General features: G+C 43.9%; 1 protein-coding gene, 1 long non-coding RNA gene and 1 pseudogene across 3 annotated transcripts; 1 reads left to right on the forward strand and 2 right to left on the reverse strand.

Annotated features, from left to right (window-relative positions):
• Positions 1–74: 74 nt before the first annotated feature.
• LOC119367380 lies at positions 75–1,793 on the forward strand. Of its 2 annotated transcripts, none has more exons than XR_005176278.1 (4): positions 75–366; positions 895–1,012; positions 1,241–1,500; positions 1,641–1,793. It is a non-coding gene; the product is annotated as an uncharacterized LOC119367380 (long non-coding RNA). The 2 variants fall into 2 exon arrangements; XR_005176279.1 differs by lacking the exon at positions 75–366 and adding an exon at positions 711–785.
• A 4,515-nt stretch (positions 1,794–6,308) lies between these two features.
• Positions 6,309–8,136, reverse strand: LOC119362610 (cis-zeatin O-glucosyltransferase 1-like). The gene has a single exon (XM_037627855.1). It carries the CDS (start codon positions 8,027–8,029, stop codon positions 6,620–6,622), a length of 1,410 nt encoding a protein of 469 aa, XP_037483752.1. The 5' UTR covers positions 8,030–8,136; the 3' UTR covers positions 6,309–6,619.
• An 868-nt stretch (positions 8,137–9,004) lies between these two features.
• Positions 9,005–13,523, reverse strand: part of LOC119360674 — a 72,919-nt pseudogene continuing 68,400 nt past the window's right edge.

Raw genomic sequence — 13,523 nt, forward strand, 5'->3', positions numbered from 1 at the left:
CGCATCTCGTCTGCCTCGGGTGTGGATGCGACATTCCCGGCGCCGCTGGGTTTGATCTGTAGGAGAGAGAGAGAGAGAGAGAGAGAGAAAGGGAGGTGTGGCTTCTAACTGGAGAGGGTCTCCGCCGGCGTCGGCCTGCACCGGCGAGGTCAGGCACGACCTGGCTTCTAGGGCGGCTTGACTACAGTCTACAAATGACCACGTCCCTTTTCTCCCCTTCTCCCGTATGTATCTCTCTATGTTGTTTCTCCTCCTTTCTCACACGAAGAAACACACAGAGCAGTAAACAATGGGAGGATTTGGGGGCTGCTCAGTTTTGGATATGGGGGCTGCACGGGCTTGGAGCAGCCAGCCTTGGCAACGAAGGTGAATAAAACACATACTTGTTATGTAAATAAGGTTTTTTCATAGTGACACTGACAAAGCTTATGCATGAGATAGAGCATCATTGTATTTTGTGATTCAGTTTCATAGCATTTATGCCATAGCAAGGTGCAGGGTAAATGCTTCTCTTGACCTATTCTATTTTGGAATAAGGTTGCGCCAGATTTTATTCAAATGAACATTGTAAAGTCTGTACTGTCATTTTCTAGATATGTCGAAATTTCAGACCAAACAAGTTTCCTACTTCTCCCCTTCATGAACTCTTCAACTTTTTCTTAATATCATTTAGTTTGCCATTTGTATTTTTGTGATTGGTAGATAAAAGCTTGCACAGTTGCACTTGGAGTTTATTACTATATATTCAGCTAATCGTACAAGAACCATCTTTGTAACAGATCCAGGTTTTTATCTGTCTCCCTGTACTTAAGGCCTATGTTGTAAGGTTCAGTGGTCAATTGGAGTATTAATTTCCTAGCTGTAGCTCTAAATAAGGTTTCCTTTGTTATGCAGTATACCCATATTATAATTAAAGGAGAGGAGTTGTACCGCCTTGCACATAATGCATTTTAATTCCTTATTTCTCACATCCCGAAGGTCACATTACATCTATGAACCAAAAGAACTAGAGGTATGAAACTCCCAAGAGGAAATATTCATTCCTCTTAGCTATGTATTTATTTGTACATGCTTTTGTAATACTCATGATGCCCTCAGAATTATTTAAAAGGATGCATCCTTTGGTGTCTGTTCATACTTATTATATGAGCTATGTTTTACCATCGAGTAGATCTCTTATCACCATGATATTGTCTAATTTTTACATGGATACACAAGGGTAACTTAACGTTGTATGCAGAGTTGGGTCGACATATGAAGACGCGGGAGCTAAAGCAAATAGACTGCAAGGTTATCAGGATACCAGAGAAATGGGTTATGATTTAGTCCTTGTAAATGGCACTGGTTTTTCTGGTGCAAGTAAAGCCTGACAGTGGTGTACTCCAGGCAATGTGAAGCTGGGACATTCCTATCAGGCGTGACCTTGTAGCCAAATCCATGAGGAGTCAGAGGCAGTTGCAGCAACTAACCATGAAGCGACGATGGAGATCCAGTTCATCTGTACGTTTAAGGCTGCCTTCTGACCGAACTGCGTCGCGGCAGCAAAATCCGCTTTGATTCAATGCTCTGGTCATCTATGCTTTCCTGTTGTAGATTTTTGGAGCTTGCTCTATTAATACGTGTTATTTTGTGTATCATAGTTTAGGTCTGACCAGCACAAGGTGGCAACAGCAGTAGTGGAGAAAGCATGAAGAGGCCCACATCTAAAAATCCGTTCTACTGACGGATCAAGGGAGATGGTCTTAGCATCCACTATGACAATGTTGTCCATAACATGGACGACTCTGGAAACTGAAAAGTGTAAGTACCAACCAAATTTGACTATTTAGGTTCTATTATATCGAATGGCACGAGTTCTTTTATTCATTTAAAAAGAGAGTGCAACAAGTTTCTCTTATTCGTATTCAAAACAATTGCGATGAAATGGAAGAAACTCTGAGCAGTCATCTCGGATGTAGAGCTTGTAGTTATGTCATAGGTATATGTCTCTCAATTTATGTAAAGATGGGATCATAGGTCTTACAGTATGTCTTTATCTTGGGTGGTGAGTTAAAGGAATTCAGTCTGACAATGATGCTATCATGCCACTATGTGTTCCTTTCTCTAAATGGACCTACCTATGTCATTCAGAATAGATTTTGCTTCCAGACGCACAAAGGCCACCGATCGGATCAACGTGAAGAAACCCGTTCGGACCGCTGCCGCATGCCTCGCCTCAGCAACGGATCAACCTCTGCACCTACATCCACTTCGACAAGTCGTCAGTCAAAGCAGGTCTATTTTACCCTCCTTCATGCGGATGAATCTGATCAAGTTTATTTCAAATTCCAATCTAGAGTAGTTACACTTTTTCGCCTCTGCCTGCCTGCTTCTAGCAGGGTTGCATTTCTCCAATTTTCACAGCTTCAAGTCAATACCTATGAATTGTGTATGTGATTCATCATTGTTCAATTATCCCGTACCCTATGTGAATTATATTCTAAAGTACAGGTTGACAACAACCTACTAGATGTACATACTTTTCTAGCTGGTACACAGTAAAAAGAAAGGGCTTGAGTAAATGCACATTGTTCATTTCATATCTATCAGAAGTTCCTACATTTATTTTCCAGTAGCCATAATCAATGTCAGCCACACACTTTGAAGGTTTTACACTTTTATTTGGTATCCTACTGCGCTGCATGATAACATCCACATTTACACGTAGTTTAGGCCCAGTAAAGCATTCCCCCCTGGTTTCTTCAGCTTGCAAGAAAAGTTATGGATTCCGAGTTGACATTCTATTTATTAAAAAGGTGCCTACATGAAAAAAAATCATTGAAAATCCAAGTGAGACACAATAACTGTCCACCCAAATCATTGTGCTGGCTCAAAGCCCTCTGCGACACAGAGGCTGGCGGGCTCTTGCTCTGCACCCGCCAATCCGGCGATGGTGCTATATGTGAATTTGCCCGAATTGTGAAACTATTGCATGTGCACTATATGTATGATGGAAGGTTTCACTTGAGAAGTGTCCAAACTGAGGTATTAGATAACTGCCATACTTAATGGAAGAGACATTCGCCCTAACCTGCAACTGCAGCAGTTATATAGATGCACATATAACTGATTTGTTGCTATCTGAGACCATTATTTTAATTGTGAATCTTATTTTTCTTTACCTCTAGGCAATGAACCATCTTACCCTTAAATCAGAATTCATGTTCTTTTCGCTCCTATTTTGTTCCTTACCAGTGACAGTGCAGATTCCTAAATGCATAAAGCTCCCGAGAAGGTAAAACTGTGGTGTTTCATTAAATTGAAATTTGTCATTTATATTTGACTGCTTCATTCTTCTCTAAAACCACAGGTATATCCATACAGTGAACTGGATTATGCATTAATCGGTTGATTCAGAGCTCTTGTATCTTGAGTGGCATTCACCTTTGGGCAATTCAAGCGACCGCAGGTATTTTCCAGTGATATTGAAGCTATTTTGAAATAGTGCACACTAGCATAATTTGTGTTATTTTCCGTGATAGATGAATTAGCATATCCCCAAAGAAGAGCAAATCCACTTAGTTAGAGCTTCGTTGTTACTCTGCGAGGAAATTTACCGTTTAAATCTTTTATCTCTTCCATTATTCAGTGTTGTAGGATATTTTCCAACTGCACTTGAAAATTAGGAAGCTGAAAAAAAAACAAGAGCTCAATTTTTAGACTAAAATTACAAACATTGCAATAAAAAGGTTGTAATTCATACAAGTTACCAACATTGATAAGTGATACTGCATTAATATTTCTCTTTCTTTTGCTAGAATATCTCTTTTATACAAATTTAGGAAGTTCTTAGGACGATTTTTTCTGATGGATTTTTCCTCCTTTGTTTATGTTTCAGGTCATGGTCTTCTTATTGATGTCTCACTGTTGAAAAGAGTTCTTATGTGGGTTCTGTTTTAATGTCTTTGTAAGCTATTCTCTTGTGATATTTCAGTTGTTCTGGATGCGATATTTTTGTTTCTAGCTACTGAAAGCATGAGGCTAATATAAATTGAACCCATTTTAAATTTGGATTTGCATTGCAATTAATTATAGCAAACTGGTTAGTCAAGTATCTATAGACTATTAATATAGTTATTCTTTGTCCTTCCCAAGTCCTTTTTTCTTGGTACTTCAGCTGAAAAGATGCCCTTGGAGAATGTTTTTCTAATGTATTTCCCCACCTTCTCCATTAAAACTATTAAATAACAATTAATTTGTAAGTTTCATATTCGGTGAGTCTTGTTGTACATGCTCGCAAGTCTAACATTTGTCTCCTATGTCAGGTACATGGTATGAGATTATGCACATATTTTTTAAGCTTCGTTGCCATATTTTTGTACCAAATGTGTAGGCTTTACAACAGTAGCCATTTATCATTTACGGTGGTTGACCGTGGCCCATCTGAAAATCTACATGTCTCGCTGGCTCCCCACCGGATTACTAGGGCATTAAGCTCCACACGTGGAAATAGACTGTCATGGTAGAAGGCTGCGCACAACTGATGGCCGCAACTCGGTGCCGTAGTTGTGTTGCTTGCATTATGCTTGGGCTGCTCTGGAATTATTTAGATTTCAGTTCATGGACTTTATTACTCATGTGTTCTTTTAGTAGGCCTATACAAACACAATTGTACTATGGCTGATCTGTTTCCTCTTTTGTTGCGGTTGTCGTGCCTAGGAAAATATGAAATATTTAAAGTTTGGTTCTTTTGAAGCTTGAAACACAATTGTACAACAACTTCCAGAAAGTATTTTGCAACTTCAGGAATCCAAAATTATGGTTCTAATGTTAACGACCAGGATGATGCGATAGCCTCTTTTGATCCGTATCTATTTTTTCGAAGCTTGAAAGATATACTTGCAACACTTGACTGGAATGAACTAACTTGCGTTTCTCTTTTTTTTTTCATTTCCAGAATACTTTGCTGCTAGCATAATTGTGATCCATTTTTTACTCTACTTTTCCTTGATCTATATACATGATTGCCAATTTCCAAATTCTTAGTTACAGAAAAAACAAACAAAATTCAGTTTAGATGTGTCTGTTGTAGGCATTAGTAGATTCTTCTTAGCCATCATTCTGAACATTGTTTAAAACGACACCCTATTGCCGTTGGTGCCAAGAACTTGTGATTTATGGCTTATGTCAATTCCATCTTTATAGATGCTTGTGAAGTACACGGTGGGGGCGCGCATGGTTGATGATTATGTTCTGGGTTGGCCATTGAGAGGGAGGCCGAAGCAAACTCCATCAGGTTTCAGGTGCACGCCCTTTGTCCCTGTTTTAGTCTCTGTAGCTAAACTTGAGAATTGTACACTGGTATACACAGTTAGTTGCTGAGTTTACATGCAGTTATGGAAGTTAGAGCACATACATGCTTGATTTTACTTCCTTTAATACAGGGCATTCTATAATTACTAAGAACTGATTTGTTGAAGTGTGGCTCCCTATTTTGTCCGGATAGCTACTTCAGGTTAGGCGGGAGAAATAAAAAGGGTGACCATAGATATATGGTCTAGCATCACAAGGTTCAGGTAACTGCTGTTGATCGACCGTTGCTTCGGTCGAGGTGGATTATGCTTGATTATGTTCTTTGTATTTTTTTTCATGGCCTACACTGGTGTTATCATCTATTCTGTTTCAAAAATTTCAATGGCTTAGTTTCATGTCCCGGTACCACTTGAAGTACAACTAAGTACCTTCTGACATGACAATAATGTATGTATTTACCTATGGTTATTGTTTCCTATAAGAAACATGATCATCTCACCTTGGTTTCCCCTGTATCTGACTTGGGACAGTTTTATGTGAGATTTGTTTTGCATTTTCTGTGTGTGTGGATGCTTAAGCTTAAGCTTTTGTTATTTGGTTCAGTTAGAGATTAAAGAAGACTGAAATTATGGTCTTGCAGCGAGGATTGCTGTGCCCAACCTGCACAAGAATGTAGTCCTTCTCCGAGACGTAAGCCACAGCGCATGTTTCTGCCATGATTTCCTTCGGTTGGATTTCATGGATTTAGGTGTTGAAACATTATGGGCTGTGGATGCAGGATTAAGGACATGTACCTGCACTACAATGAGTGATCTGGGCTGCTTCTTTGTGGCTTCCAAACTTGAAATGTTTTTTGGAAGTTAGTTTAGTTTTTTGTTGTGGATTCACAGCTTCTCACATGTACCATTCTCTTGGACCTTTAGATTTCCAAAGAAACTAAATGAAGATATGGTGGTATGGTCTCAATAGTACAACTTAAAGCTTTCCATGCTTTACATTTTCTCTGAAATTTGCTCTTGAAGAATCATGTATCCATGTCAGATTTGGTGAGAAAAAACGGCTTCCAAGCAGAGGATGTGGGAGTGTTGGCCACATTTGATTTTTAACTTGGGTATCTAAATATTCTCACAATACTTGGCTCCCTCTCGGCCTTTGCGCCATTGGCGCAACGAGTCATCTAGTATGTGATAACACTGGTTAGCTCGAGTCAAGGACGGTCATGTCACTCTTCAAGAGCAGTTAAACAGCCATGGATCTTTAACTTTCACAGCTCCACGTTGCGCATCTAACGCCGGCTTGCCGCGCCGTCGAGGCGTCGATCGGTGGGTCACCTCGTCACGTACGCCACGAGGTCGTCCAGGTCCCGGCGCGAGGACCCGCCGTCGGCCACGGCGGCGCGAATGGCCTGCCCGAGCGCCCTCGCCCGCTCCCGGACTGTCGCCCCTTCCTCCGATCGCATCGCCCTCTCGATGGCCTCGCGGATGGCGGCCGCCGGCGTGACTTGCCCGCGCTCCTCCCATGGCCGCACGAGGACGCCGGCCCCGAGGTATTTGCACACCAGCTCCGCGTCCCATGGCTGGTCGCTGTGCATCGGCCACGCCAGGATGGCCTTCCCGTGGCTCAGCCCCTCCACCGTCGAGTTCCACCCGCAGTGGCTCATGAAAGCCGCCGTCGCGACGTGCGCCAGGATCTCCAGCTGCGGCGCCCACCCGGTGACCACCACGCCCGTCCCCTGAGCCGCTGCGTCGCCGAGCAGGGACGCCGCCGCGTCCGCGAGCCCGCGCGCGCCGCCGGACTCGCGCATGTCCGCCCGGTCGGCGTCGCGCAGCACCCAGACGAACCGCTGGTTGGTGTCGCGCAGCGCTGCGGCCAGCTCCCTCGCCTGCTCTGTCCGGAGAGACGACGTCGTGCCGAACGAAATGTACAGCACCGACAACGGCGGCTGCCTGTCGAGCCATTCCAGGCACTCGTGTCGCTCCGCCGGAGCCTGTGCGGCCGCGGCCGCATCGGTGGCGGGCAGCACCGGGTTCAGAGGCCCGATGGCGAACAGCGTGTGGCCGTCGGAGGAGGAAGCGCTCTGGGCGGCGAGCACGTCGAGGAACTCGCCCTCGAGCGCGCGGCAGGTGTTCACGACCATGCCGGCCCCGGGCGCGCGGCGGCGCTCCTGGCCCATCCGCTTGGCGAGCGCCACGAACTCCTTGGTCGCGCAGGCGTCTGCCGGGTGGAACACCATCCCGTGGTCCCGCAGGAGGCGGTGGCCGGGGTCCATCCACCCGACGTTGTAGGACGCAGCGAGGCAGTGCACCCCGAGCGCCTCCCCGTTGGGCAGCCGGGCTGCTTCGCCGGCCGCGAACGCCGCCATGCGGTCGTGCAGGACCACGACGCGGCGGTGGGACGCCGAGAGCTCGTGCAGGAGCGCGGACAGCGAGGCCCGGGCGGCGCCGCCGTCGCAGAAGGCCTCGAACAGGGGCTGCATGTGCGTCGGGAACGGCGAGGACGGGTCGGGGTCCGGGGACGCGTGCGCCAGGACGTCGAGGGCGCGGAAGCGGAGGGCGAGGAAGGAGCCGGCGTCCCAGCCGTGCACGCGCGCGCGGGCCTCCCGGAGGTGCGGCTCCGGCGCGGCGAAGTGCACGGGGATCCCCCGGCCCGCGAGCAGCAGCGACACGTGCAGGAGCTGGTTCAGGTGGCCCTGCGCCGGGAACGGCACGGTGACCACGGCGACGGGAAGGGATTCCATCGCCGCGGGTGATCCAGATCGGAATGCAGCGGCGGCGGCTCACGGGCTCGCTTTTGACTTTAGGGAAAAGACAGAGCTTTCGCGAGAGGAGGCGCACTAGTCGCCACTCGCCGGCGTGACGCCAGATTAAATTACGAAACTGCTGTACACACGACATATAGGGTGAACGACCCTTGCACGATGGTCCATCCAGCGGTTTGCAGACAACTGTTGCCATGCATGGACGGCTTAAATGGATTGTCGTTCAATAATCGTCTACCTACTGTCGTCTGTATAGCAGTGCTGATTAAATTATTGCTCCGTCTGCTCTTCTCGTTCACATTAACATGTTCCCGAATTTCCACCTGAAATTGCAAATGTTACTCTGCAATTTAAGATGCCAGACGCCAGCTGACGAGATGATGATTCTGATAATCGTTATCTTTGTTCAGGTTCCTAAAAAAAAAAAAAAAAACTTCGTTCAGGTTAGCTTCAGTTGTTATGCCGGGATCATTTCAATCCGCGCAGGCTCAGCTCCATCTTGGGAGAATTCTGCTCAAATGGTGTGATGGGATGATGAAGACTATAAGAAACAGTTTGTAACATTTGGTATTTGTAACTTTCGTATCTTAAAATAACACCCAAGGCGTGAAACAGTTTCAGTTTTGAGTCCTACTTGTTGAGTTGTTCTTTGAGACATTTCGTTCATCTATAAAATGCGGTAGCTGTCAAGCTGATTAAAAGTGTGGAAATTTACCGGGCGGTACACTTGAAAAGAAGAGACCTAAAACCATGACAAGCAGACAAGGTCTTTAGTATGGAAATATCTACTTTTATATATGTAAAAATGTCAGTACAAAAGTACAAAACGATTCTCAACTTCTCCATTAAGAAACAAGTTTAACTTAACACTCAAAGCTCGCTTAAGATAAAGTCCACGCGACAAAACAAATCTCAAATCACTCCAAATTTGAGTTGAAAGCTTATCGCAGGGCATCAGACATAGTGAACACCCTTGCCCTGGATCACCTCTCCAATGCGATAAGCAGGGCTTGATTCCTTGATAATCGTGTCAATTGCATCCTCGCTCACCATAAGGACCATCCCGACGCCCATGTTGAACGTCCGCATCATCTCGGCATCTTCAATTTTTCCAACCTATAAACGTGTACCAAATAATCCAATAGTTGAGTACAAAGAGAGTGGATATATTGGTAGAGAATGTTCAAGCCAAGTTTGTTAGTTAGATATTTACCTGTTGAAGCCACTTGAACGCAGGTGGCACTTCCCACGATCTAGTGAAGATTTTCGCACCGGGTCCGGTGGGAAATACTCTTGGGATGTTATCAGTGAAGCCACCACCAGTGGTATGGGCTAGTCCTTCACACCACCCTTCCTAATGATCTCAAGCACCTTCTTCATCCAACATGATTGAGTTACAACTTTGGGCACAGAAATAAAACCATGGGAAATACGGGTCATTCATCGATAAAAACTAACTTGCTTAACATAGATGGCAGTTGGTGTCATGAGAATTTCACCGACGGTACTTGTTTTCACGTCATTTCCTGGGAACTGGTCAGTCAAGGAGAGCCCACTTTTGTCCAATACTCTAGAAACAAGAATCTTTTTGGCTATCATTAACATAAACAAATTGGAGAAAAAGACTAGAAAACAAACGGGTAAAATTTGAACTATGAATCATCTATTTGAATTTGAGACAAATCGAACTAGGTAAGTGTAATATACCTTCTAAGGAGAGAGAACCTGGTTGAATGAACCCCATTTGAAGGAAAACCAATGAGGATATCTCCCTCCACGATGTTTTTACCATCGATGAGCTTATCCTTGTCCACAACACCATGGCTAAACCACCAAGATCCTATTCACCTTCCGCATAGAAATCATGCATCTCTGCAGTCTGTCATAATCAATTACTTAATTGGGAATGTCCTTTTGTATTGTTCATTATACAAAAAAGGGCATAGTCCATATGGAATGTTTATGGAGAGTAAATACCAAATTTACAAAGAAATGAACAATGACAAATATCACGGATTTTTAGTTAAAAATTTGCCCATGCACCAAAGATAAAAATAAGCACTCAATACATATCGTTGCAGTTATACTGATGTTCATATATGAGAGATTATTCAAATGACTTGATAAGATTCATTATGGAAAAAAAACTTATCTCATGAGAGGTCTCGCCTCTCCTCCTATCAGATTACAGCCTGATTGTTCGCATCCATCCATAATTCCCTTGATAACCTATACAATTCAAGTATAAATAGACACCACATCATGTGCGGAAAATAAGATTACAATAAGTAACAAATGATGCGTTAAGTAAACAACAACACCGACATTACCTTCTCCGCAAGATCGACATCAAGCTTGCCCGTAGCATAGTAATCCGAGAAGACCAATGGTTTTGCGCCTGATGTTAGGATGGCATTGACACTAATTGCTACCTACAATGATGACCAAAAAAATATAGGGATTGATTCACTCCACATGATAGATGTGACAAAGAGCGCATATATATAGCAATTACTCACGTACCAGATCAATCTGTATCATCAATACTACTCCCTCTGTCCCAAAATATAAGAACATTTTTAACACTACACTAGTGTCAAAAACGTTATTATATTATGCGACGGAGGAAGTAGTTTCAAATGCAAGCTTCAGCTTTGTCCCAACACCATCAACACTAAACATAAGGTGTTCATCCTCTATTCAATCCAACCACAGGAAACAAAAATATCATGAGTATGGCATTACATTCTTGTGCCCAACCTGAGTAAACAAGAAATACAAGATCTGACCCACACAACGGATCTTAAACTTCTAAAAAAAAGGTAGCACAACTACAATCAAGACAACAATGCTCTCTTTGCGCGCGAGCCACATATCTGTCAGAGTTATATTTGGTAGTTAGATGAAATTAGATAGGAATTGTTTACATATTATATTTAGTGGGCTTTTTATACTCTAAGTCTTAAGGACCTCTACATATACTCATCTGAGAGGTTCAATATACGACACAAATCACATCCTCTCAATTCTCATCCTCTAGCATGATATCGCAAGATCCTAAACCTAGATCCACCCCAACTTCCGCATCGCCCTGCTCCCGGGAGATTGATCTCCATGGTATCCGCCGACTATCCCTGAAAGTCTTTTTTCCTATCGATTCATCGGTGGTTCTCTCCGTCGGTCGTTTGACTGGGATCTTTCTTTTTTGGTTCCCCGAACATAAAAGGTTTGCTTCACCCATGGCCTACTGGCCTCACACGCATGTACTTCGACATCGGCGTCAACTCGACTCCGACCGGCTCCTCGTCATGAAGTATGCGTCAAGTCATCATGTGTCATTCGAGGGATGTCTTCATGCATCGTAGTTGGCTTCTCTAGTCCATGCCTTGTCCATCGTTGGTCCATCATTGCCCCAATCGTCGTGACGACTTCGACAACACCGTCGTGACTCCCATGTGAGCTGCTTCGTCCACAAAAGTGGGCCATCAACTCAACATGGTCTACACCATGGGCGCCTCGGTCTGATCTACTGAACACACACATTGCGATCAACCAAACATGTGTGAGCACGCGCGCATCAACACTAGTCGAGCATTGGTCTGCTGATGTGTTACCTCTGGGCTGCAACTTTGACGACCTTGGTCCTCGCTTCTAGTTGTCAAAGTATTTCTAGGCACGTACATCATTAGATGCATCTCTTGCCATTGCAACGACTCGGGCCATAATGTCACTACACGCAGTCATCTTTGTTATCCCCCGTGCAAAGATATCTTCTATACCATTGTGTCGCCTCCCTAAGTATGGTCCCCACACCATCTACGCATGATCTTCATCATGGTGTCGGAGTGTCAAGTTCTTCCCCACCTACTACGTAGGTCCTGAAAGAAATACTCACACATCATCATGAAGGTAGCAATGTTGATGAAGATTGCCTCCGCAATGGTTTCCTCCTCCGGCAGAGTATCGAAAAAGGCCTCCAGATGGGATCACGGAAGAACATTGGCATGCGGCGGTGGAAGAATTGTTTCTGGTCTCGCCTTATATATTTTTAGAATATTATGGAATTTATAGACTAGGAATTAGGTCAAATAGAGCCATGTGGGCCCCACAAGTGCTGATGGCGCGTCAGGTGAGCTTGTCGCTCCGTCGTGCATCTTGTGGTCTCTCCCCGAAGCTTCTAGGGTCTCTCATAGTCCATAAAAATCAGTGTAAATTTTTGTTGTCTTTGGAGTTTGTTTGGTACGGTTTTTCTGCGAAGTAAAGAAAATGCAAAAACAGAAACTGGCATTGGGTACTAAGTTAATAGGTTAGTCCATAAAAATAATATAAAATGGCATATAAAGCATACAAAAGTTATAATATAATTGCACAAAATAATAAAAAATTATAGATACGTTGGATACGTATCACACTATTCCGTGTTGTAGAAGACCGGATAATCAGCACATCGGGGGTGGGTGAATACTTTGCGCTGCTACTCCCGTAGGAGTTGTCGAGTTTTTCCCTAAAGAGGAAGGGTGATATAACACAGAAACAAAGTGTTTTGTTTGATTGAGAACCAATGATTAATCGAACCAATAGGAATCACCAAGCTAATGAGGTCAAAGTGCATGCACATAAACAAAAATAATACTTGTACCCAACTTGGCAAGGGGGTTGTTGATGTCTACTACGCAACCTTCTTCTTGTAGATGTTGTTGGGCCTCCAAGTGCAGAGGTTTGTAGGACAGTAGCAAATTTCCCTCAAGTGGATGACCTCGGTTTTATCAATCTGTGGGAGGCGTAGGATGAGGATGATCTCTCTCAAACAACCCTGCAACCAAATAACAAAGAGTCTCTTGTGTCCACAACACACCCAATACAATGGTAAATTGTATAGGTGCACTAGTTAGGCGAAGAGATGGTGATACAAGTGCAATATGGATGGTAGATATAGGTTTTTGTAATCTGAAAATATAAAAACAGCAAGGTAGCAAGTAACAAAAGTGAGTGAAAACGGTATTGCAATGCTTCGAAACAAGGCCTAGGGTTCATACTTTCACTAGTGCAAGTTCTCTCAACAATGATAACATATTTGGATCATATAACAATCCCTCAACGTGCAACAAAAATTCACTCCAAAGTCACTAATAGCGGAGAACAAACAAAGAGATTATTGTAATGTACGAAACCACCTCAAAGTTATTCTTTCAGAGATTATTATAGGGTACGAAACCACCTCAAAGTTATTCTTTCTGATCGATCTATTGGGCTATTCCTATAAGTGTCACAAACAGCCCTAGACTTCGTACTAAAATAACACCTTAAGACACACATCAACCAAAACCCTAATGTCACCTAAATACTCCAATGTCACCACAAGTATCCATGGGTTTGATTATACGATATGCATTACACAATCTCAGATTCATCTATTCAAACCAACACAAAGAACTTCAAAGAGTGCCCCAAAGTTTCTACCGGAGAGTCAAGA

Source organism: Triticum dicoccoides, chromosome 2B (genome assembly GCF_002162155.2).
Source record: "Triticum dicoccoides isolate Atlit2015 ecotype Zavitan chromosome 2B, WEW_v2.0, whole genome shotgun sequence".
NCBI lineage: Eukaryota > Viridiplantae > Streptophyta > Magnoliopsida > Poales > Poaceae > Triticum > Triticum dicoccoides.

Excerpts from the sequence above, each read along its gene's own strand:
- LOC119362610 (XM_037627855.1), bottom strand. The coding sequence starts at position 8,029 with ATGGAATCCCTTCCCGTCGCCGTGGTCACCGTGCCGTTCCCGGCGCAG.